Source organism: Salvelinus fontinalis, chromosome 1 (genome assembly GCF_029448725.1).
Source record: "Salvelinus fontinalis isolate EN_2023a chromosome 1, ASM2944872v1, whole genome shotgun sequence".
Lineage (NCBI taxonomy): Eukaryota > Metazoa > Chordata > Actinopteri > Salmoniformes > Salmonidae > Salvelinus > Salvelinus fontinalis.
Window position 1 is genome coordinate 18,779,962 of NC_074665.1, and position 21,725 is coordinate 18,801,686.

At 40.0% G+C, this 21,725-nt stretch overlaps 2 protein-coding genes across 4 annotated transcripts; one reads left to right on the plus strand and one right to left on the minus strand.

Annotated features, from left to right (window-relative positions):
• Positions 1-3,497: 3,497 nt before the first annotated feature.
• pank1b (pantothenate kinase 1b) lies at positions 3,498-15,814 on the minus strand. 3 transcript variants are annotated; one of them, XM_055891906.1, is made up of 7 exons: positions 15,362-15,810; positions 10,841-11,187; positions 10,258-10,517; positions 9,520-9,696; positions 9,305-9,428; positions 7,654-7,779; positions 3,498-5,338 (listed from the first exon to the last, which is right to left on the minus strand). In XM_055891906.1, the coding sequence occupies exons 1-7, from the start codon at positions 15,594-15,596 to the stop codon at positions 5,279-5,281; spliced, it is 1,329 nt and encodes a 442-aa protein (XP_055747881.1). In that variant the 5' UTR covers positions 15,597-15,810; the 3' UTR covers positions 3,498-5,278. The 3 variants fall into 3 exon arrangements, with proteins under 3 accessions (XP_055747881.1, XP_055748047.1, XP_055747959.1); XM_055892072.1 differs by lacking the exon at positions 15,362-15,810 and adding an exon at positions 14,364-15,018; XM_055891984.1 differs by lacking the exon at positions 7,654-7,779 and having other exon boundaries at positions 15,362-15,814.
• Positions 15,815-15,852: 38 nt separating this feature from the next.
• LOC129830018 (5-hydroxytryptamine receptor 7-like) lies at positions 15,853-20,419 on the plus strand. Its single transcript, XM_055892203.1, has 2 exons — positions 15,853-18,183; positions 18,531-20,419. The coding sequence occupies exons 1-2, from the start codon at positions 17,702-17,704 to the stop codon at positions 19,285-19,287; spliced, it is 1,239 nt and encodes a 412-aa protein (XP_055748178.1). The 5' UTR covers positions 15,853-17,701; the 3' UTR covers positions 19,288-20,419.
• The last annotated feature ends 1,306 nt before the right edge of the window (positions 20,420-21,725 follow it).

The window sequence follows — 21,725 nt, forward strand, 5'->3', positions numbered from 1 at the left end:
CAGAGGAGGATGGAAACTAGCTGTCCTCCAGCTACACCATGGTGCCTCCCCAGAGAGTGCAGTTGAGGATACTGTAGTCCTTCATTGCAAAACAGTGTGTTTTAGTATATTGTTTGGTGACATATGTATATATTTAGTATATTTTTATTTGAAAATTATTACTTTTTAAATATTTCTCTAGTTTAATTTGCATGAAATTCACTGAGTAGGATGGTCCTCCTCTGAGGAGCCTTCACTGGTGTTGATGTATTTAAAGTTATTATGTATTGAACTGGGAATAATTTCAAAGGAATTGGTTCTGTTTTCTCCAGGTGTAGCAATATTCAGTAAGACCACTTTATCGCTAACACTACTCAGTCAACATTTAAACTTTAGAATAATTTTATTTGCTTGTTCCTATAGAGCTCTTATTTGAATTTAATACAGCCACTGCTCACATTTTGTAAGGCCTGCGAGTTAACATTATGTACAAGCAACCGGTATGGTTATATCCTCCTAATATGTCTATAGGAACATAAATGGTTAGATTTATTTCGAAATCATGTGAATAAATTACACCATTTTATATACATCATTTTGTGGAACAGAATAATCTCCTTAAATGAAAACAAACAATAAGGGCTCATATTGATTTACATTTTGCATAATTCAAACATAATTTTTTCCAGATGTTTTGTTTAATCAACAGAGCCACAATACGTATGTAACGTGAAATCATAGGAGGAGTGTCTTTACCAATGTAGGCTATCTGCATGGTATGTCAAGATGGATAGCAAAACAGATAGGGGACAGACGAGGACAGATACATTCTCTAAATTCTCATAGCTGAAACAGAGTTAACCCGTTCAAATTTCCATTCACAAACAACCCCACATACTGTATAACACCTTAATTCATCTTTGTACTTGTTACAAACAATAAGATAGCACATTCCTTAGCCCCCAAATTCCTGAAGGGAGGGGGCTGTAATAGTCATGTTTTGACATATTGGAAAAAATGAAAGGAAACGTTCTTCTTTTAGTAAATACTTTATTACACAATGGGTGTGCAAATGCTCAACAAAAAAAAGGTTTCAAGGAGCTCTCAGGCACACGCAGACCTCTCCAACACAAAAACACACACCTGCATACACGTGCGCACACACAGGCTTGGGAAGGTTACTTTCTAGTTACTAGTTACCTAAACTCAGTAATGGTATCTGATTACTTTCAGTTACTTTTGGATTACTTTCCCCTTAAGAGGCATTAGAAGAAGACAAAAAGGATCCATCAAAAGCATTTGGTGTGTTATCATAGTGGCCTCTGACTTGTGGTCAGACTCGCTCAGGTGGAGCAAACTTAAACTTGCACCTTTTTTCAATGCTGAATTGAATGTCATTGAGAAAACAGAAAGCTGTCTTTTTTTTTTTGCAAAACTCCTTTCTGAATTTAAAAGTAATCCAAGAAGTAATCATCCAGTTTCTAAAAAGTATCTGTAATCTGATTACAATATTTTTGCTGGTAACGTAACTGATTACAGTGACAGATTTGTTTGTAATCAGATTACATGTAACTGATTGCATGTAATCAGTTACTCCCCAACCCTGCAGGCGCACGCACACACACACACACACACAAACAACATAAAACACTCAGTTTTCATAATTTGCCACACCCAATCCGATTACATGTAACTGATTGCATGTAATCAGTTACTCCCCAACCCCACGGGCGCACACACACATCATAAAACACTGTTTTCATAACGTGCCACACCCAAAAGAACCCTGAACCACTCACTCCATAACATAACAAAGTGAAGTCAGAACAAAATGGAGGCTGGACTACCAGAGGTTTCAGTGGTCAATCAGAGGTTATGCCTAGTCTCTATAATCAAAGGCATCCCATGACATTTGGAAGTTAAAGTGGTCAGACAGGAATGCCAAAGTCCATGTGCAAGTCTCTGATATACAGTTCAGTGAGTACGCTATACGTAGCAATATACAGAGCCTAGTGAAAGTCTACACACCCCTTGAACAATTTTTAAATTTAGCTGCCTTCAATTTTTATGTAAAAAATTATTCAATTAGATTCAGTCAGTTTTGATGGGAGTCATTGATGGACATTGTCATTGATGGACAGCGATATTTAAGCAGATTTAAGTCAGCACTGAGACTAGACCACTAAGGAACACCCAGCACCTCTTGGAAAGCCATTCTGGTGTGTCTTTTGCATACAAATTTGTGCAACTGTCCCTAAAAATAAAACTCTATCCCAGGGTTTTCAAAAGACTGAGGTAGGTTTTCCTCTAACTTTTTACCTGGGCTTTGCTCCTTTCATATTTCTTTTGATCCTGACAAACTCTGATTTTCAAACATATTTAAGGCAGCATTGAGACTGGACCACTCAGAAGCACGCAACTCTTGGAAAACCATTCTAGTGTTTCAAGTTTCTTTGATCCTTACGAACTCCCCAGTCACTGTCGGTGATATTCCCATTCTCGACCATTCCCTATACCCATCATGAGGTTGCTTCAACCTAGCCTACAAATGAACGTTTATAATGTAGGTGTGTGTGCATGTCAAGAAACAAATTGGAGTAGTCAAAGTGACAGCAGGGACACCTTCAATACCGCCTTGCACAATCTTGCCTGATCTAGGGTGTAATCATAAGGTGGCTTGGAGTTATTTCTTAACCTTCCCCGGCAGGTAGCCTAGTGGTTACAGTGTTAGGCCAGTAACCTAGCAAGGTTACTAGATCAAATCCCCATGCTGACAAGGTAAAAATATGTCGTTCTGCCCCTGAACAAGGCAATTAACCGACTGTTCCTAGGCCGTCATTGTAAATAAGAATTTGTTCTTAACTGACTTGCCTAGTTAAATAAAGGTTCCATTATGCCTGTATAAAAATGTATCCCAGACATGCTCATAAATCTCATCGGTAGCTCTGAGGTTCAATCATTGTTTGACATTCACTATCCAACTGAGGGACCTTACACAGACAGGGGGAGTTGTTATTCAATCACGAGAACCACTACTTTTGCAAACAGATGGATCTCATTCAACAAATTGTCATTTTTTTGATTAAAGTATTTGCTACTAAAAGTATTTTAGATGTGTAGGAAGGGGTGTGAAGATCTTTGCAATCAAGACTTCTTTGTTTTTTATTAATTTCAGAAAATTTCAAATTTCTCTTTGAAAATGTGAAGTAGCTAAAAAATACAAATCAAAATCAAATGTATTGGTCACATACACATATTTACAAGATATTATTGCGGGTGAAACTAAATGCTTGTGTAGATCCGTGGGAGAACGTCTCAACGTAATCTCTTTATAGTTTGAAAATGAAGGCAGCAAAATGTGAAAGCGGTGCAAGGGTCTGTAGACTTTCACTAGGCACTGTACGCGTCACAAAATACTTTACCTTCTTCACTAAGCAAGTGTTATAGGCACAACAGGAAAAGGCGGTACATCAGGATGTGAATGCAACAAACTCAACATCTCATCAGGTTAGACAAAACAGTTTAGAGAACAGTTTTAATGACGACAATGAAGCACGGCTGAATATATAGCAAGGCCCAGGTCAGTAATCCAGTTCAATCAGGTTCTGAGTTACATATATTATTATTCGCCATGTTCTATACAGTAATAAAGCATAAAGCACATTTGAACATCTGTCCTAACGTACATCTGAAAACTCCCACAGGTTGCATTGGGATTAAAAATAAAAATGTATGATATTAGCTAAGTCAGTCTGGGTACGAGTCCAAGATGGCACCATATTCCCTCAACAGTGCACTACTTTTGACCAAAATCATGGGACCTGGTCAAAAGTAGTGCACCATATAGGGAACCGTGTGATCTGTTCCAAAGTATCGTACTATAGGGAAAAGGGTGCCATTTTAGACGCAACCTGGGTGTATCGTTTGGAAGAGGAGGATGGTCACGGGACCCTCTGAAGAGGGCAGGAAGGCAGAAGGGGATGCAGCACACAGCGGTTCACAGGCCAGCTATGCAGTTTCACTTGAAACCAAAATGCCATCATGAAATGTCATGAAATTTAACCAAGAGATACCGTAGGAGAATCAAATCTCCTTTCGACTAGAGTACTCAATACAGTACATCCAATACATATTAAATTACAATCATAAAACACATACTGATTATTACAGGTTGGAAGTCAGGCATAAATGGACACCCTCTTTGATGAGAATGAAAACAGAACTGTAGAATTAACTTTTTTTTTTAGAACTCTTAAAAAGTTCCTTCATGTAAAGGTTTGGACTCACAAAGGACACTTTGTATCACACCTGCTAGGCTAGTCCATGCCAGTGAGTCGTCATTTCTGAGGAACATCTACTTTGTGAAGTTTCCAAGGATCATTTAGTACTGAATGCTTGGTCCCAAAGTGAACAGTTTCATTAAAACAGTGACAGAATTACAAGGCATGGAACAGGGAAGGAGAGACAGAATACTGCATTAAAGTGAATGCAGAGGAAGGATTTGGGGAACTGGTCATTCCACTGCTACTGATAAAAAAATATCCATTATGTAAAATGTTCTATGAGGTATTGCAGCGTATTATTATACAAAATCAACTCGCAACATTTTATGTCAAATTTAGCTACTGCTTAAATGGTCAAAATTTCACAAATTGGCCAAACCACAAATGATGGGTTGACAGAAGCAGTTGATATAGTAACGGCTTACTATTCACATGAACAGGAGGATAATACATTTGATTATATCTCAAATCATATCACAGAACAATGGGTTAGGATGACTGATTAGAAAAAAGTCTGAAGGCTAGTTGAAAGCTAACGCTCCAAATTTAAAGATCAATTTAACTACTTACATCTTGTAAAAATAACAAATATGGAACCAAAACACACATACGATCAGGGACCAGTAGCGTTTGGCTTAAGCACACAATATACAGTTAGGATTTTTTTAAACAGGAAGTACCACAAATGTTTACTTTAAAGTGGCAAACAAAATGCCAACCTCATCTCCTCCAGCCTATATTCATAATATTAAAAATCTGTTTTCTAAAACATCAGCAGACAAGGAGGAGGATAATTAGCAGAACCTCTTAAAACAGTTAAATTATTCAAATGGCTTTTCCCCATTTTGGCCAGTCAGTGGCTTTTCCACCATTTTGGCCAGTCAGTGGCTTTTCTACCATTTTGGCCAGTCAGTGGCTTTTCTACCATTTTGGCCAGTCAGTGGCTTTTCCGGAACTGTAGAGCAGCAGCGTCTTGTGGTGAGAGTTAGGGTTTCGTCTGCATCCGTCTGTCTGTCTTAAAGGTCGTCCGTCATTTTCAGTAGCTCCAGGAAGGCACCGACGGCCCCGAAATAACCCTGAAAAACACAGAGGGCTCAGGTCAGTTCATTATCTGATCAGGTATTTGACCAGGATATTATCATCAGCAACCTTGAGATTCCTGCTCAGCACTCAATTGTAACCTATCCAAACATACGCAGATGATCTGTTGTTTAACCTTTTCATGGTACAATTAGGAGACTAAAACAACAACAAGTGTGCTGCTTGCATAAACTAAACGTAATTATTTTCACACATTCTATCCTCTCTGCACGCATTCTGACCTTTGAACTGAAGCATGGGGAAACATGTGCCAGCCAGGTATTCGTTTGGGGTGGAGATAGCAGAAATGGAGGTGTGGCAAAGGTGTCTACAAATACGCCATATTATAACCTTGACTTAATTCCCTCATAATTCCATCACCTTTACGCGCGAAGAAAGCATGAAAAAGGTTCCAAGTGGAAAAACATCAACTTTTCCCCCCCGATATAAATAACACCATTCTCCATGCACTGTAATTTACAAATTGATTAGAGCTATTGATGAGAAAGTAATATGTTCAGATAAGCAGATTGTAAATATAAATGATAATTGTTTCAGATTGACATTTTCTTATGATCGCTGGAGACAAATGTGAAGCCAGTCAGCGAACTGAAAAGCACATTCAACATAAGATGCTGTGACGTTAAGCAGAATTTTTACTGTACGGTCTATTAGCTTGCAGGGACGAAACTTGGAGACGCAACCCGAATGGGTAGCCTACTGCAGCCTAGTTCACGTGATCACAGGGCATCGACATGAGCAATGTCGCGCCAAATTGAACCTTGGTGCACTCTCAAATGTTTAATTATATTCTGTTTTCTATTTCAGCCGATCACGTTAAATATCAGCCACTATCGGTAGCCACCGTTAGTAATACCCACATACCACAGGAGGCTGGTTGCACCTTAATTGGGGAAGACGAGCTCATAGTAATGGCTGGAACGGAATGAATGGAATGGTAATCGAACTAATCAAACAAATGATTTCCATGTGTTTGATACCATTCCATTCTCTCCATTCCAGCCGTCCTCCCCTCAGCAGCCTCCTGTGCCACATGCATTTATAACTGTCACTGAGTGTTAGTTTCAATTTGTAGCCTACATTTTTTGCATGATTCCATTCCATCATTAGTTGACCTTTCCTTCCTCTGTCAGGTCCGTGTGGTTGTTCATGAGAGTCACTAGCAATAGTGGATCATATTAGGCTAACGTATTACAAGTTGTGCAATAATTTGGGACATGTAGCCTATTGGAATCATTATGGAACACATACCACACGTAGCAGTTTAAACCTGCCATACGGTTCACGACGACACGACGACTGGATCTTTGTCATCACAGTTCCATGATTAGTGAGGATTAGAGTAGATTTATAGAACTATTGTTCAACCCCTATTTTACACTTTTTTCACCATCCAATATTTAATGGATTGAACAATTGAATATGGCAACTTTCAGGAAGAATCAAACTGTATCTTTGATTCACCAATATATTTTGTGCATACACGCTCTCCAAACCAGTTTTCTTCCCCCTTATACATAAATACTTTCTGAACCCTAAATAATTTACAAGATCAGAGTATTTTTGCATCTACCAATTGGTGTGGAAACAGAGACGAATATACATATATTTAGATGGCTTTCTTTCATTGATCTCTAATATTCAGAAACCATTCTTTCAATTTATTCTTGTGAGTCTTGAGAAAAATCGAATTAAAGGTACACCATATTTAAAGGGATGGCTTTAGGCAAATGTACTGAAAACCCTAGGGTTTTTAGCGGGCGTAAGGGAGCCACACCCGCAAAGCGGGTTAGACACCTGCATAATGTAAGTCTAAATACTACTGAGCCAAGCCATAAATACTGCTGAACAATTAATCAAATGGCCACCCATACCATTACATTGTCACTTTACCCCTACCTACATGTACAAATTACCTCGACTAACCTGTACCCCCGCACATTGACTCGGTACCGGTACCCCTGTATATAGCCTAGTTATTGTTATTTTATTGTGTTACTTTTTATTTGTTTATTTAGTAAATATTTTCTTAAAATGCCTTGTTGGTTAAGGGCTTGTAAGTAATAATTTCACGGTAAGGTCTACACCTGTTGTATTCGGCGCATTTGAAGTGCTTAAATAAAAACGCGTAAAAAAGCATCGATTTCCTAAGTCTGAATCGGCCCCTTCGAGCATAGAAACGTTCCTCACACTACACATACTTTATAATAGCATTGTGAAGTGACTCAGTGACACTGCCCTTAGATCAATGCATTTCAATGAGCATATGACCATATCGCAAACTACTTACCTCATGCTCTAAGAAGAGAGCTTTTAATTGTCCTTTGGACCAAAAATCCATGGCATAAGCAAGCAGCTTCGTTGACACAGTATTGATTCTCAGGAAATTCCCAACAAACACCACTCTTTCAATTTTCTGAAAGACAACATTGAACCATTTGTAAACCAGACTTTTTTAGAATGACTTTCACAACGCAAGATAGAATGATATATTTTAAAAGTAAGATATTTTAAAAGTAAGATATGTCCACAAAAATATATGTTTGAAGACCTTGGGGCCTGCTCTCAGATTAATAGCATAGATGGGTGTTTGGCTGCCATCTAGAGCTCCCAAGTGGCGCAGCAGTCTAAGGCACTGCATCTCAGTGCTAGATGTATCCCTACACACCCTGGTTCGATCCCGGGCTGTATCACAACCGGCCATGATTGGGAGTCCCAAAGGGCAGCGCACAATTGGCCCAGCGTCGTCCGGGTTAGGGTTTGGCCCGGGTAGGCCATCGTAAAATAATAATTTGTTCTTAACTGACTTGCCTAGTTAAATAAAAGAATTAAAATGAAATAGGGAAGAAAACCTGAAGTAGCAGCAGTAGAATCTGTCTTAAGCTTCAGTGACTCAGCAGCAAGAGAGAGAAAGGTTGAGCAATAGCCAATAATGAACGGCTCAACTTCTGTTAATTACATAGTTACGGAGCTGCCAGAATGACAAGACTACTCATTCTAAATAACAATCCACCAAAGCAAAAAAAGCGGTGCACTGTGCAGGGACGTCGTAAGACTTCCTCCAATTCATACACTGTACTCCACATGCATAGGTAGCTAGAAAGCTGAATCAAATGTACTTGTGTACATTGCACTCAAAACATTACAATGGGGTTGCTCAAGGGGCAGATGATCTTGCAGTGAACTGCACCACAGTACGAATTGAATCGGACTGAGACCATCCTTTTTGAGCGAACCACGGTGCGTTGTTTAGTGCACTATTTAGTGTGCTCGCGAGTGCGGATAGTGTTCACACCAGTCCAAACACACCGAACTAAGCGGTTAAACGCACCAGAGCTCAGAAAAAGCCCCCTAAGGTTCTACCTGAAAAAATATGATTCTGAGATAATTGGCTTTATTAATGTTCCGAAACCTCATTGGTTTGAATGGTGTCAGCAATTTTATCTTGTATCCTTTTGAATTTAACATGAAATTAGCTATTTAGAGTACCATATTCTGTAGGTAGAGAACATCGTACAGAACAAGGCTATGTCAATAACTACATTTTGACAAAAATGCAGATAGAAACTTAGTCCCAAGCTCTTGATTTGTGTCAGAAAGCTTACTGTTGATGTTCTGTGTGCTTTGATAGCCCTGTACAATGCTGCTTGATCTCCATGCCACAAGGCAACACTGTAAAGAAGCTGAAAGCACACAGAGTCCATTCCCATCATCCATCACACTGGCTGTCCACTTCACTCCTTTGTTTTATGATGAAAGAAAATAACTTTGTGAGAACTTTTACCCTTCTGTCACACCCCAGTGTGCTACAGGTAACTGACAAAATAAAAGAAACCCCAACAAAGGGTTTCCATTATTCTTTTCAGTTACGTGTATAGTCACACTATTAGAATGACTCAACGAAGTAAAATGGAATTTGATAACAATCTTTGCCTTTGTACCTCATTAACCGCACACATACGAGCAATAGAGCCAATGTTGTTGGTGATGGTGACGAGAGTGGCTCGGGCTAGGTCCTCCTTACTGATGCTGTCACGCTTCTCCTTGCTCATCATATGACCAAAACTGCAATAAATGATTGAATTGGGTTAGTTTCCATAATACTCTGTTTTCAAAGCATACGGTTACTTGAGGTATTAGTTATCTTAAACTTCACCTAGATGCAACAGTAGACCCCTGGAGACCGAAGCGTTCATAGTCTCCTCCGTAGATGTCCTTCACCAGTTTGTCCACGTTGCTGCTGTCCCCCTTCGCCGCCATTTCCAAGGCCTCCTCAAATGTCTCGCAGCCAGTCAGCAAACAGCATAGGCCTAGGAACGTCCCACCTCCCAAACTGTGGGGGGCAGGCAATTATGTGAGCTACTACTCTATGGGTTGTACACATCTGTTTTGCTTGCAGGAAACAACCCACTGGGCACAGACATCATTTCTACGTCTAGTTTTGGTTTACATTTGGTTGAGTTGTCAACTAACGTGAATTCAATGTGAGAAAAAAAATGGCACTGTGTCATTGGATTTAGGTAGAAGTTTGGTGAAAAAACTAAATTCTAAAATTCCCTTACTTTGATGACTTTTTTCAAATCCATGCATTTTTCCACTTTGATTCAACGTTAAATAAGATTATATAAGAACACTGCATTTTTTGGTTGAAATTACATAGAAACAACATTGATTCAACCATTTTTTCCCACAGTTGTAAAGTTATATTTGTCTAAGTTATGATCCATGGTAACTTATCTACACTCAAAACATGAATACATCGAATACAAAAGGATGCAAGCAAAGGTATTGTGACAGACCTGTGTTATCAGATCAAATACATACAGCTATCATGACATTGAATGACAAACGATTACCTTGGTTTGCCTAGAAGCAACAGATTACATTTGTTTACCTGGTGCCTGTGACCCGTTTGTAGTTGTCCTTTGAATAGACTGCCAGCATGCTGACGCCTGAGCCAATGTTGACCAACAACATGGGGAAGTGGTTGTCAAGGCAACACGTTTTCTTGACACAGTTCTCACTCTCGGGGTCGGAGGGGTTCTCGAAAAAGTAGCACTCTGGATGGCCATTGAACCCCACTGAGTCCACATAGAGAAGACCCTGGATGAGACAGTCCAGTTCATCCAGCTTCTGGAGCTTTAGGTTGGCGATCTGGGAGATGGAAAGCAGAAGATGTATAAGACTTTAGGGCAGGAGTAGAAACTGGAGTGGTTTTGATATGCAATGGTAACTGCTCCAAGTTTGAGCATGAGCTGTCTGTAACTAGACCAGGTGAGTCTGAACCAACCACATACATCAACTCTCATCTAATCACATGAGAAACCATGTTGCCTTCAATGATCATGCCACGCAATCTTTAACTGACTAATGACACATGTAATAACATGCAATAACAAACAAATACACATCGTCTGTCACTATCAGTCAGTTTCCCTGTCTGACAACACCCAATAGTTCCTCCAACCATCACACACCATCCTAAAGTCGTCCTCAAACTTGTAGGCCCCTCCGCCAGTGGCGCAGAGTGTGGTGTGCAGGCTGGAGAAGTTCTTATCTCGGCCCATCTGGATGAAGCCTAGCATGTCCTGGGTGGGGAAGCGGATGAAGTGCAGGTTTCCCTTCCGGCCGCACATGGTTAGGTTCTTGAGCTCCAGGTGGACATCGCGGATGCCCGTGTTGCCGTAGGCCACGTTGGAGGTCAGGAAGTGGCGGATGCTCTTCAGGCTCTCCACCTCCTCCTCCTCCGCCGTGAAGTCCTTGGGCTCGAAGTAGACCAGCTTCACCAGGGTGCCGCCGATGTCCATCCCAAACCAGGGGAAGGCTGGAATAGAAAACAAAAGGTTTTTAAGAGATGAATTGGAGCTTGGTCACCGTTATCTGTAGAAAAGTACTGTTTAGCTCTTTAGAAGTTATGCTAAATTATCTTTCAACAAATGGATACACAAGCTCTCAAAAGAGAGGGCTATAGTGTTCTGTCCATGTCACAACTAAGCTATTGCTCCATATAGGTCAGGCCTACCAATCAACCGTGCAGACCTATGTTGCATTTTCTAACTTGATTTCATTGAAGACGAAACCATCATGTCATACTATGCACACATCATGTCTTCTTTTAAGCGATCACTGACATTTTCCTCTCTTTTTTGGAGAGAGGGAGGAAGGGAGGGAGAGGAGAGGAAGGGAGAGGGGAGGAAGGGGGTCCTCAAATTCACAGCAGTGTGTTCATTCTGCAACAAAAGCTGAGGGCTTTGTTGCCATGGAAACACCAGCATGGAGAGAAGATTGCCTGGAGAGTCTGCCCAACCCTCAATTTACTACTGAGTGTACAGTACAATGAATACTGTATGTAGTCAATACACAGGCAGGCAAACTGGTTCCTTCCCCCTGGCTTTTCAATCAATTGCACTTCATTTGACAGAGGGGTGTAAAGTCCCTTATGGCTCATTCCACAAACCAGACCGGTTACATTCAACTCTGTTCAAAGCTACAGAAAAACTGTAACCAAAACACATGCTTGGGTGCTTAAAATAGTCCAATTTGAGATGTAATTGTTGATATCAGAGGTGTAATGGTGGTGCAATCTGGGTTGGACAATCAATTTCTAGTAGAGGAACCTGACATAAAATGTTTGTATTGATCTGTGTAAATGTGTGAGTATATACTCTGGAATCTTTACTGACTTAATCACCTGATTTCAATACATCGGTCAGCGGTGCTACAGACAGATCTGGCTTTGCAATGATTTCACTATCATTTTACAGAGGAAATATTTGACTGAATGTTTCCATCTATGCCACTCTACCACTCCTCAGTTAATGTCTGAGCCCAGTCTCAATTGCTTTCATGAGCTTTTTCTCTCACTGCCCTGAGTTTAAGACAAGGGTTTAGCTATCTTGGAATGAACATTTCCAATAACTTTATTTTCAAGAATCTGATTTCTTCTTAACTTTTTGAAACGTAAGAAATAGCCCAATAACATTTCCAATAACCTTTTTGAGGAATAGCAACTTTGCTTAACTTTCTTCTTAAGTCTATAGTTAAAGAAAAAATGACAGTTAAGACATTTCTTCTTAAGAAGGTTTTGTGAATCTGGGCCCAGGGCTGTAACCAGGGCCCAGATTCACAAAACACTTCTTATGTAAAAATGTAAAAAAGTTCTTAAGAAACAAAAAGAAGTTCATTAGATAGTTTGTGAGTTCAATTCCTCAACAATATCTTAAGATTTTAGGATTTTCTTACAACCTCAAATATCTCTTACAAATCTTCTTAAGATGTGTGTTGTTAGGCAACCATTTTAGCTAGCTATCTAGCTAGCAATGGCAATCATACTAGCATATGTCTTACTGAGATTACTGTTCTAAAACATGTTCTTGGGTTTAAAATGATCCATGCTGAAACTTGCAGATGAAGTATGTGAGTGAATTAAACATGTTCAATTGCTTTCATTATCTTTTTCTCTCACTGCCCTGAGTTTAAGACAAGGGTTTAGCTATCTTGGAATTAACAACATTTCCAATAACTTTTATTTTCAAGAATCTGATTTCTTCTTAACTTTTTGCTTAAGGAGAAACATAAGAAATAGTGCAAGTACATTTCCAATAACCTTTTTGAGGAATAGCAACTTTGCTTATCTTTCTTCATAAGTCTATAGTTAAGGAAAAAATAACAGTTAAAAATACATGTTAATAATTATTTTAATAATAATAATAATACTTTAATAATTGAAAAATTGATGTAAAAAATGTATCACTAGCCACTTTAAACAATGCCACTTTTATATGTTTACATACCTTTCATTACTCATCTCATATGTATATACTGTACTCTATACCATCTACTGCATCTTGCCTATGCCGTTCTGTACCATCACTTATTCATATATATTTATGTACATATTCTTCATCCCTTTACACTTCTGTGTATAAGGTAGTTGTTGTGAAATTGTTAGGTTAGATTACTCGTTGGTTATTACTGCATTGTCGGAACTAGAAGCACAAGCATTTTGCTACACTCGCATTAACATCTGCTAACCATGTGTATGTGACAAATAAAATTTGATTTGAAATGTTTTCCTAAGAAGGTTTTGTGAAATGTTTTCCTAAGAAGGTTTTGTGAATCTGTGGCACCATGGGCACCGTGACTTCCAGGGCACCGTGACTGGCAGCACTTATAGGTGAAAGGTGTGTTTATTCCACCACCCAGAGAGCAAAGTTCTCAGCAGCTAGTCAGAGCCTTACAGTGGTCACACTCACATGAATGTGCAACAAAAGTCAAGGATTTAACGCCATATATTTTCATAGTTGAGTGACTGGCACAGCATAGCCCCATTTGCTATTCAGTTTGTTGCATATAAGGGGAACTACCAATAAGCCGACATCAGCAATGCATACTATGCTTATTCGATTGATCATACTGGAGGGCAGAGGAGGCTGGAGGGAGGAGCTATAGGAGGACAGGCTCATTGAAATGGCTGTAATGGAATAATTGGAACGATATCAAACGGATCAAACATATGTAAACCACGATCGACTGTTCCATTGGTTCCATTCCAGCCATTACAATGAGCCCGTCCTCCTATAGCTCCTCTGCTGGAGGGAAAACATGTGTATTTTGTCTTCATGCCAAGTGCATTTTATCAACTTGCAGCTATTGTTCACAATCACTACTATTCAATGATATAATAGAAGCTGTCTGTTTGGATTCCAGACATATATGAACAGTGCCCAAAGGAACACAGACAAGCCAGCATAGTGTAGCAACCTCTTGGACTAATGGTGGAGCTGCATGCATTCACCACACAGATAATAAAACAGCCATATCGTTCCAGAAGCACGCCCAAAGTGTATAGCATTGCAGTATTCAAGAAATTAGGAAAATTGCTGTTTGTCCGCTGAGATTTGATTCAGCCAAGGTAGCAAGAGATGTTAATAAGCAAATAAAAGTAAGCAAATAAGTACATTTCAGCTCTTTAAAATACAATACAGTAGAAACGCTTACCTGGTTTTTTAACAATAAGCTTCATTGTGTTCTTCAGGTCAAAGTGCTTATGGTCAAAGAAACTTCAATCCAAGACTTGGGCTATACGTAGTAGTATCACTCAATCAGCTCTATTGCATTGTGGCATGATGTCGTCGCAGCAATAAAGCAGGCTACACTTAACTGGCATGGTGAGTGACAAACTTGTTTTACAGTGTTATAGCGGAAACAGAGAAACATACTGTGCAGTTAATAAAGCTGGCTGCTCTGTTAGTTTCTTCAGCCAACCCCCTTAAGCAAGTACTGACGGCTGATTGGTCAAAAAGAGCTGGCTCTCATATCAGGAGCGATTTCAGCACACCTCCTGACTTTGAAACGACCAATGAAATGGTTCAACGGACAACATCAAAGATCTCACAATAGCAAGGGGGGAGGGAGGATACACCTCATGTTCTATTACCGGGAGCGTTACATTGTGTCAAATAATATGATTGTTGTATTAGTATATGATAAACATGTTAATAAACAATACAGAATTACTTATTTATGGTGCTGGATTCTTATTATTGGTGCATTTCTCAGAAATAGCTGGAATGTAGTTTGAGGATACAGGAATAGGCCTACAAATAATTTCTCTACAAGCATAGGCAGACATGCCGATTATTCGTTACAGAAACAGTATACATTTGGGAATTGGGCGGGTAGGCTTGCTTATTGACATTCTTGGCAAAACCTTGCAACACAAAGCGATATTTTATCATGCAGCAGCAAGTCTGACTAGTTCATTGTTTCATGGAAAGAGAGATGCCACCATAGAAAATCCAGGCGATCTTCACTTTCGATGTGTAATCGGAAACACCGAATTATGTGCAATCAATGCTTTGACAGAAAACCCTGCTGTGTTTGACATTTATGAGAGGATGCTTAGAAAGTGTAGGCAGACTTGACCGAATGTGTACAGCCGACATGACAGTTATCATCAAGGCTGAAACGTTGTATTAAAATTGTATTCTACTTACGCGGTCTACTCTTTTTGCCAGAATCCATTCTTTTTCTGAGTCTACACCGCTTTGGAGGCGACCCATTATTATGGACGTCTTCCTGGACCTGAAGATCGTGGAAATGTTCAATTCCATTATGTCCACTACCACCACCACCACTACTACTACTAGGATGGAATCCATTTGTCAAACCATTATCTTGGCAAACGACTGCTCTTTTCTGATCCGATGCTTTGCCATTAACGTTATCCATTTTTGGGGGCGCAGGGAAAGCACTAGCGGGCAGTTTCAGACAATTAATCCGCTTTCCTCCGCGATGTTTCTTCAAAAGGACCGATGTCAGGCTATTTGGTAAATATCTATTGCGACAGAAAATAATGATGGCCCTTGCGTCTAAGTGGATAGTGGAACAATGCAACAACTGCTAGGACATTCGGCTGAGGTCACTGTCGTTCATTTTGCTTCTTCATGCTCATCTCATGCAGCAGCTTCCGAGTTAAACAGCCGGCAGCCTACGTCATAGTACAGGCTGTTTCGTATATCCCCCAAATGTTCCCTGGGGGAAAATAATTACATTTTTAAACTTTTCTTATTGCCATCTCCCATGGTCCAAATCAGTTGAAGTTACACATTAACTGTTACACATTAACTGACTGGGCTAAATGGACAGTTTATTAGCCTACTGTGTAATTATCTTGTAGTGTAGCCTATCACGAACTGGGCTAATTAATTACATTGTTACACTGTAGGCCTAATAGGAACAATGTAACACGTATCATTACAATAGGCAACATTGTAGTCTACCTACAAGTAAGCCTAATAATTATATCGGTTACCCAGAAGCAAAACTCTCTCGCGAAAAAATAATCTGTCCACGAGAATATGTCCACGAGAGATTAGTCTAATAGGGACACAGGGGTTTCCCAGTAAAAAAAAAATCTAAAACATAAATAGACAAAATAGCTAGCCCACATTTCTGAAGTCTTTAAAGTGGCAATCCGCAGACAATAACAAAGCCTGTTTTGGTAAAAAACTGAGGGAAGACCATCCGTTATATCAAAATTATAGTTTTAACCATGGTATGAGGCTATACAGTGTTTGTTTAGATTTACTTTGTTTACAAACATTGGAGTATAACCATCTTATATTTTGGGTTCTGATGGAGTGTGACAGTTGAACTAAATTAATTAGGCATTTCTAAATTATATTCTTCAAGAACCAATGGGTAGGCCTATATCATTCATTTATAAGTCCCCCCAAAATGTATGCATCAACTACAGATTGCCACTTTAAGATTGCGCCTCTTGTCATGTAAATATATCAATCCTAAATATAATAAAATTACTACTTGACTGTGTGGAAAAAATGTGGATATTGTAAAAACATTTTGACCTATAATAAAGCCTCAGGGTGGCGCCAAAGTGCATAAATCTGATACTCTCTCGCGATCTCTCTCAATTAAAATCAATTCAAGGGGCTTTGTTGGCATGGGAAACATATGTTTACATTGCCAAAGCAAGTGAAATGGATAAAGAAAAGTGAAATAAACAATAAAAAGTCAACAGTTAACAGTAAATAATCTCTCTCTCTCCCTCTCTCACACACATGCATTTTTGTCTTTTTGCACACACAAAAACTAGCTATAATTGGTAAAAAAAATTGTAAAAATAATGGCAACATGGTGTTGCTCCATTCTAAAACCCCAAATAAACTGTGAACTTCTGTGATATGCATATGCTTTATATTTATAGAATAATTTCCAACTAGACTGTTTGTCACTAGTTAGCACAGCCACAAAGTCAAAATTGTCTATATCCCAAAAACTCATGGTCTTAATTTAAGGTTAGGCATAAGGTTAGCAGTGTGGATAAGGTTAGGGTTAAGGTTAGGTTAAAAATCTGATTATAAGAAGAGAAATGGTAGAAATAGGCGGGGTTTAGCCATAATTATGACTTTGTGGCGACGATTAACTAGGCTAGCCTACACCTCTGCGGGTTCTTCTGACGTCATCCCGGTATATTTCCCTCCAGTCTAGCCGATACAACATTTCCAGAGTTCTTTGCCACTCGCGTGATGGTCACCATTGAACTGCCTTACATTTTACAATGTATCACAAACCAAGCTTGTTAACCGGAGTCTGTTTATCCTATTAATTTACTCTATCCCATTAACCTGCTGCCTTTGCGCCGCTGCATGGATAATGGTACTACCGGGACTGGTAATTTGGGGAAATTATGGAAAAGACAAATGATTAAATGAAATTGGGGGGAATAATCATTGTGCATTGATGGATTCCCAATGCATTATTAATAACGGATTAATATATAAGAATGGAACCAATTACATTTTATTAATCTCATGAGATCATCTTTGACCAAAGACCTGATGAAGGAACTTGCCAGGACCAGTATGACTACAGCGGGGATGGATCTGCGTCTGCTGAGGGCGCACCAAACAACCACTGCAACTTTGCCAATTCTGAGCCCCACGGAAAATGACACGACATGCGGGATGCAGATTCTCAGCCACGGGAATGTGGAGAAGGTTATTATCGGAGGAGTTCTCACTGTGCTCACTTTGCTCACCATTTGCGGGAACTTACTTGTGGTGATATCCGTGTGCTTTGTGAAGAAGCTGAAGCAGCCCTCCAATTATCTCATCGTTTCCCTGGCGGTCGCGGACCTGTCTATAGCGGTGGCGGTGATGCCTTTTGTCAGCATCACGGACCTCATTGGGGGGCAGTGGATCTTCGGACAGGTGTTCTGCAACGTTTTTATTGCCATGGACGTGATGTGTTGCACTGCATCAATCATGACCCTGTGTGTAATAAGCATAGACAGGTGAGTCAAGATGCAGTCTCGACTCCCTAATAAAACCATTAAATTGCAAATGTTCTTTTTGTCTTCCCCCAAACCATTATTTATCCAGGTTAGTATCATTTATAAGAAAAGTCAACAGCAATTAGCACCAATGAACAGACTTGCTTATGTTTTTTTTATTCAACCATTGATGTCCCAGGTAAGTCAGTCCCTGATTAGAGGGAAACAATGAAAGAACACAGTGGAACTGGCTTCGAGGTCCATAGTTGAGTTTGAGGAATCTATACTATCCTGTGATTACTTTGTCAATCATATTACTTCGATCAAAGACTTCTCAATATTTAAAACAAATCTCTTTGCCGTTACAGGTACCTAGGCATAACTAAACCCTTGACCTACCCTGTGCGACAGAGTGGGCGATGCATGGCCAAAATAGTTCTGTCTGTGTGGCTGCTGTCGGCCTCCATCACCCTTCCCCCGTTGTTCGGCTGGGCCCAGAACGTCAACGACGACAAGGTGTGTCTAATCAGCCAGGACGTGGGCTACACTATCTATTCCACCGCTGTCGCGTTCTACATCCCCATGTCGGTGATGTTGATGATGTACTACAACATCTACCGAGCGGCCAAGGTGAGTGCCGCCAAGCACACCATCCAAGGCTTCCCCAAGGTGGAGGACGAATGCAACAGTGTTGACTGCGTGGCCGCGGCCCTTAAGCTCCAGAAGGAGGTAGAGGAGTGCGCCAGTTTCTCTCGTCTGCTGAAGAACGACAGGAAGAACATCTCCATCTTCAAACGGGAACAGAAGGCGGCCGCCACCCTGGGCATCGTGGTGGGGGCCTTCTCCGTCTGTTGGCTGCCCTTCTTCCTTCTGTCCACGGCCAGGCCCTTCATCTGCGGGCCGGAGTGTAGCTGCGTTCCCCTCTGGGTGGAGAGGTTCCTGCTCTGGCTGGGCTACGCCAACTCCCTCATCAACCCCTTCATCTACGCCTTCTTCAACAGGGACCTGAGGACCACCTACCGTAACATCCTACTCTGCAGGTACAGGAACATCAACCGCAAACTCTCCGCCGCCAGCATGCACGAGGCCCTCAAACTGGCTGAGAGACCAGATCTGGTGATCTAGCTAGTACAGTGTTTCTTAAACTTCTCGTTTCACTCACAGAGACCGGCAAGCTATGGTTTGGATGAAAATTTGTATTTGACATTTGACTAAATTGAGGCAGATAACCCTCTGGACCAGTCAGCAAACATTGCTGTAGACTGAGGAATCCAATTCAGTTCATGAGTAGAGGAAGGCTATGTAAATGTATAGAAAATAACTGTTATTATTGTTCACACCTGGCACACACAAGAACATTAGCTCCGCATTTTGTCTGGTTATTGGGACAGACCCAAACCCAGCGTCAGATTACAATGTAAGAAATTAAATGTTAGATGACGGTGAAATGCAGAGAACATTTTTCGATAGCATGGCACACTCTTGTATTGGATGAGAGGACAAATAATAGGCTATGGCTGTGATAGGCCAAACGACGCCGTCATGTTATTTTGTTAGATATATCACTGTATATTTGGTACTTGAAATTGAGAATCACACTCGATGCATAAAGTTTGTGTGAGAAATGTATTTCAAAAAAAGAAGAAGAAGAAACATTTTAAAGTTAAACAATATGCACCACAGATGGTGAGCCATGGTTCCAGTTATGTAGATTGAGTAACAGGAAAAGCAATTGTTTTATGGTGTGTTCAATGAACCACCATCGAAAACCATTTGTGAAATTGTAATTATTATGTGTAGAATTTTGACCAAACTCAGTCATGCAACACAATTATGTTAGTAACATATTTATATCTGCTTGACAGTTGGTCATATGGACATATTTCGTCAAATGTACCATGCACTTTAGAGCATAAGTAGTTTTGAGCCTTCAGCAGGGCACTTAGCCCTAATTGTTCCTGTAAGTCGCTCTGGATAAGAGCATCTGCTAAATGACTCAAATGTACATGTTGATATGATAAGAACTGGGATTAACCCTTCATTGTACAGCACATACTGTGAATATATTTTATCAATATATTAGTATTTGATCAGGCATATTAAGCTAGGCCTTTTTCAAGTATACTGAAATATTCAATGTTCAATATATATTTCAAGTATATTCAAGTATATTGTAGAGAAAAACCTTATGTTGATAGGGATGACATTGGCCAAGGTTGACTAGGGTGAATAATGGTACATAAATGTTTGATTGTAATGGTTTTGATTTGTTCATTTATTCCAGGTGTTTTTATTTAAATAACATATCTGAGAACGAGAAGGAACAGGTTGTACAGTATGTAGGAACATTATATATTTTTAGTAGTAGTTTTTGTTCTACCTTATAGTTTTGCGTTACACTATTGATCAAATCTAACTATTAGAAATGGTTTATATTTTACGTCAAAATACACAAGGTCAACACATCATGCTACAACTCTAAATTGTGTTAATTTGACAGTGACGTGCTAGACTCTGTGCTTGTTTCATGCCAAAGCTCAGTCAAACACCGTAGTAAATGTTGAAGCACCAAAAGGAACACAATGTCCTAGAAGAGACCAGAGGATCAGAGACGATCACAAGCTTTAATTTGGAAACATGCTGGGCTGGGGATCAGTATTATTATTATAACCAAGGCATTAATTGTCTTGCTGGGGGGGGGGGGGGGGGCACTTGACTTCAGGGAACCCACAGCTTCCACGTGAGTCATTGCATCTGAAGCAATTGGCTTGGCGATTTCTTTGAAGTGGTATTTGTTTTGAGGTGTGAATCATAGACCAGCGAGGAATATCTTAACTTACAGTATTTGTATTATCTTGTGGTTAAATCTAAAACTAAAACGTTCCTCTTGTGCATCCTGTAGATCAGCAAAAAAAAAGCAATTAGGATTTAGACTAATCTGCTGTAAGGGAGGATTTTGGATAGCTCCATTCTCCTGTGCTAAGATGTGAACAGAGCTACCATTGAAACACATAGAACCTTAAAACAACTATGGCATCATGTTGAGGCCGTGGAACTGAAAGATATTACCACAGATATTACTACAACTCGAAAACCACTTGGGAGAACTATTAAAGCCATTTACATAGCTTTCCAAAGGAAAGACTCAAGGAAAAAGTAATGGGATTGCATGAGGACTGACAAAAATACAGCAATAGAAGTTGAAGCCCCTAAAATGAATCTGTCTCTGATAATAAGCAGGCTTTGCACACTCTCCGGCCTTTTATTGCCAAAGCAGACATCAGGGAGTGTCCTCTCTGAGTAAATTAAATGTATATCCGGCTACAGTGACAGTCGCATCACTGAGTCAGTCAGGATAATGGAACCAGGGCGTACAAACGATGACCTTGAGTTTCTCGTCCTTCGAGTTCCTAGATGCACTCTGACCATAAATCAGATTCTGACACCTCTGAATTACCCTTTGAAATGGATTGTCCCCTTAAATTACTCAATGATATGTCCTTTTCAATGACCCAACGCTAACCTGACCAGTTCTAAAGAGAGAAGGAAAGCCACAGAATTGA

Bases quoted from the DNA above. Each gene is read 5' to 3' on its own strand.
- pank1b (XM_055891906.1), bottom strand. From the start codon at position 15,596: ATGGATAACGTTAATGGCAAAGCATCGGATCAGAAAAGAGCAGTCGTT. The intron at 11,188-15,361 runs GTAAGTAGAATA...TTTCTATTCCAG, and splicing joins TGGCAAAAAGAGTAGACCGC to CCTTCCCCTGGTTTGGGATG. The intron at 5,339-7,653 runs GTAAGTAGTTTG...TGTGTTTTTCAG, and splicing joins CTCTCTTCTTAGAGCATGAG to GGTTATTTCGGGGCCGTCGG.
- LOC129830018 (XM_055892203.1), top strand. From the start codon at position 17,702: ATGAGATCATCTTTGACCAAAGACCTGATGAAGGAACTTGCCAGGACC. The intron at 18,184-18,530 runs GTGAGTCAAGAT...TTGCCGTTACAG, and splicing joins TGTGTAATAAGCATAGACAG to GTACCTAGGCATAACTAAAC.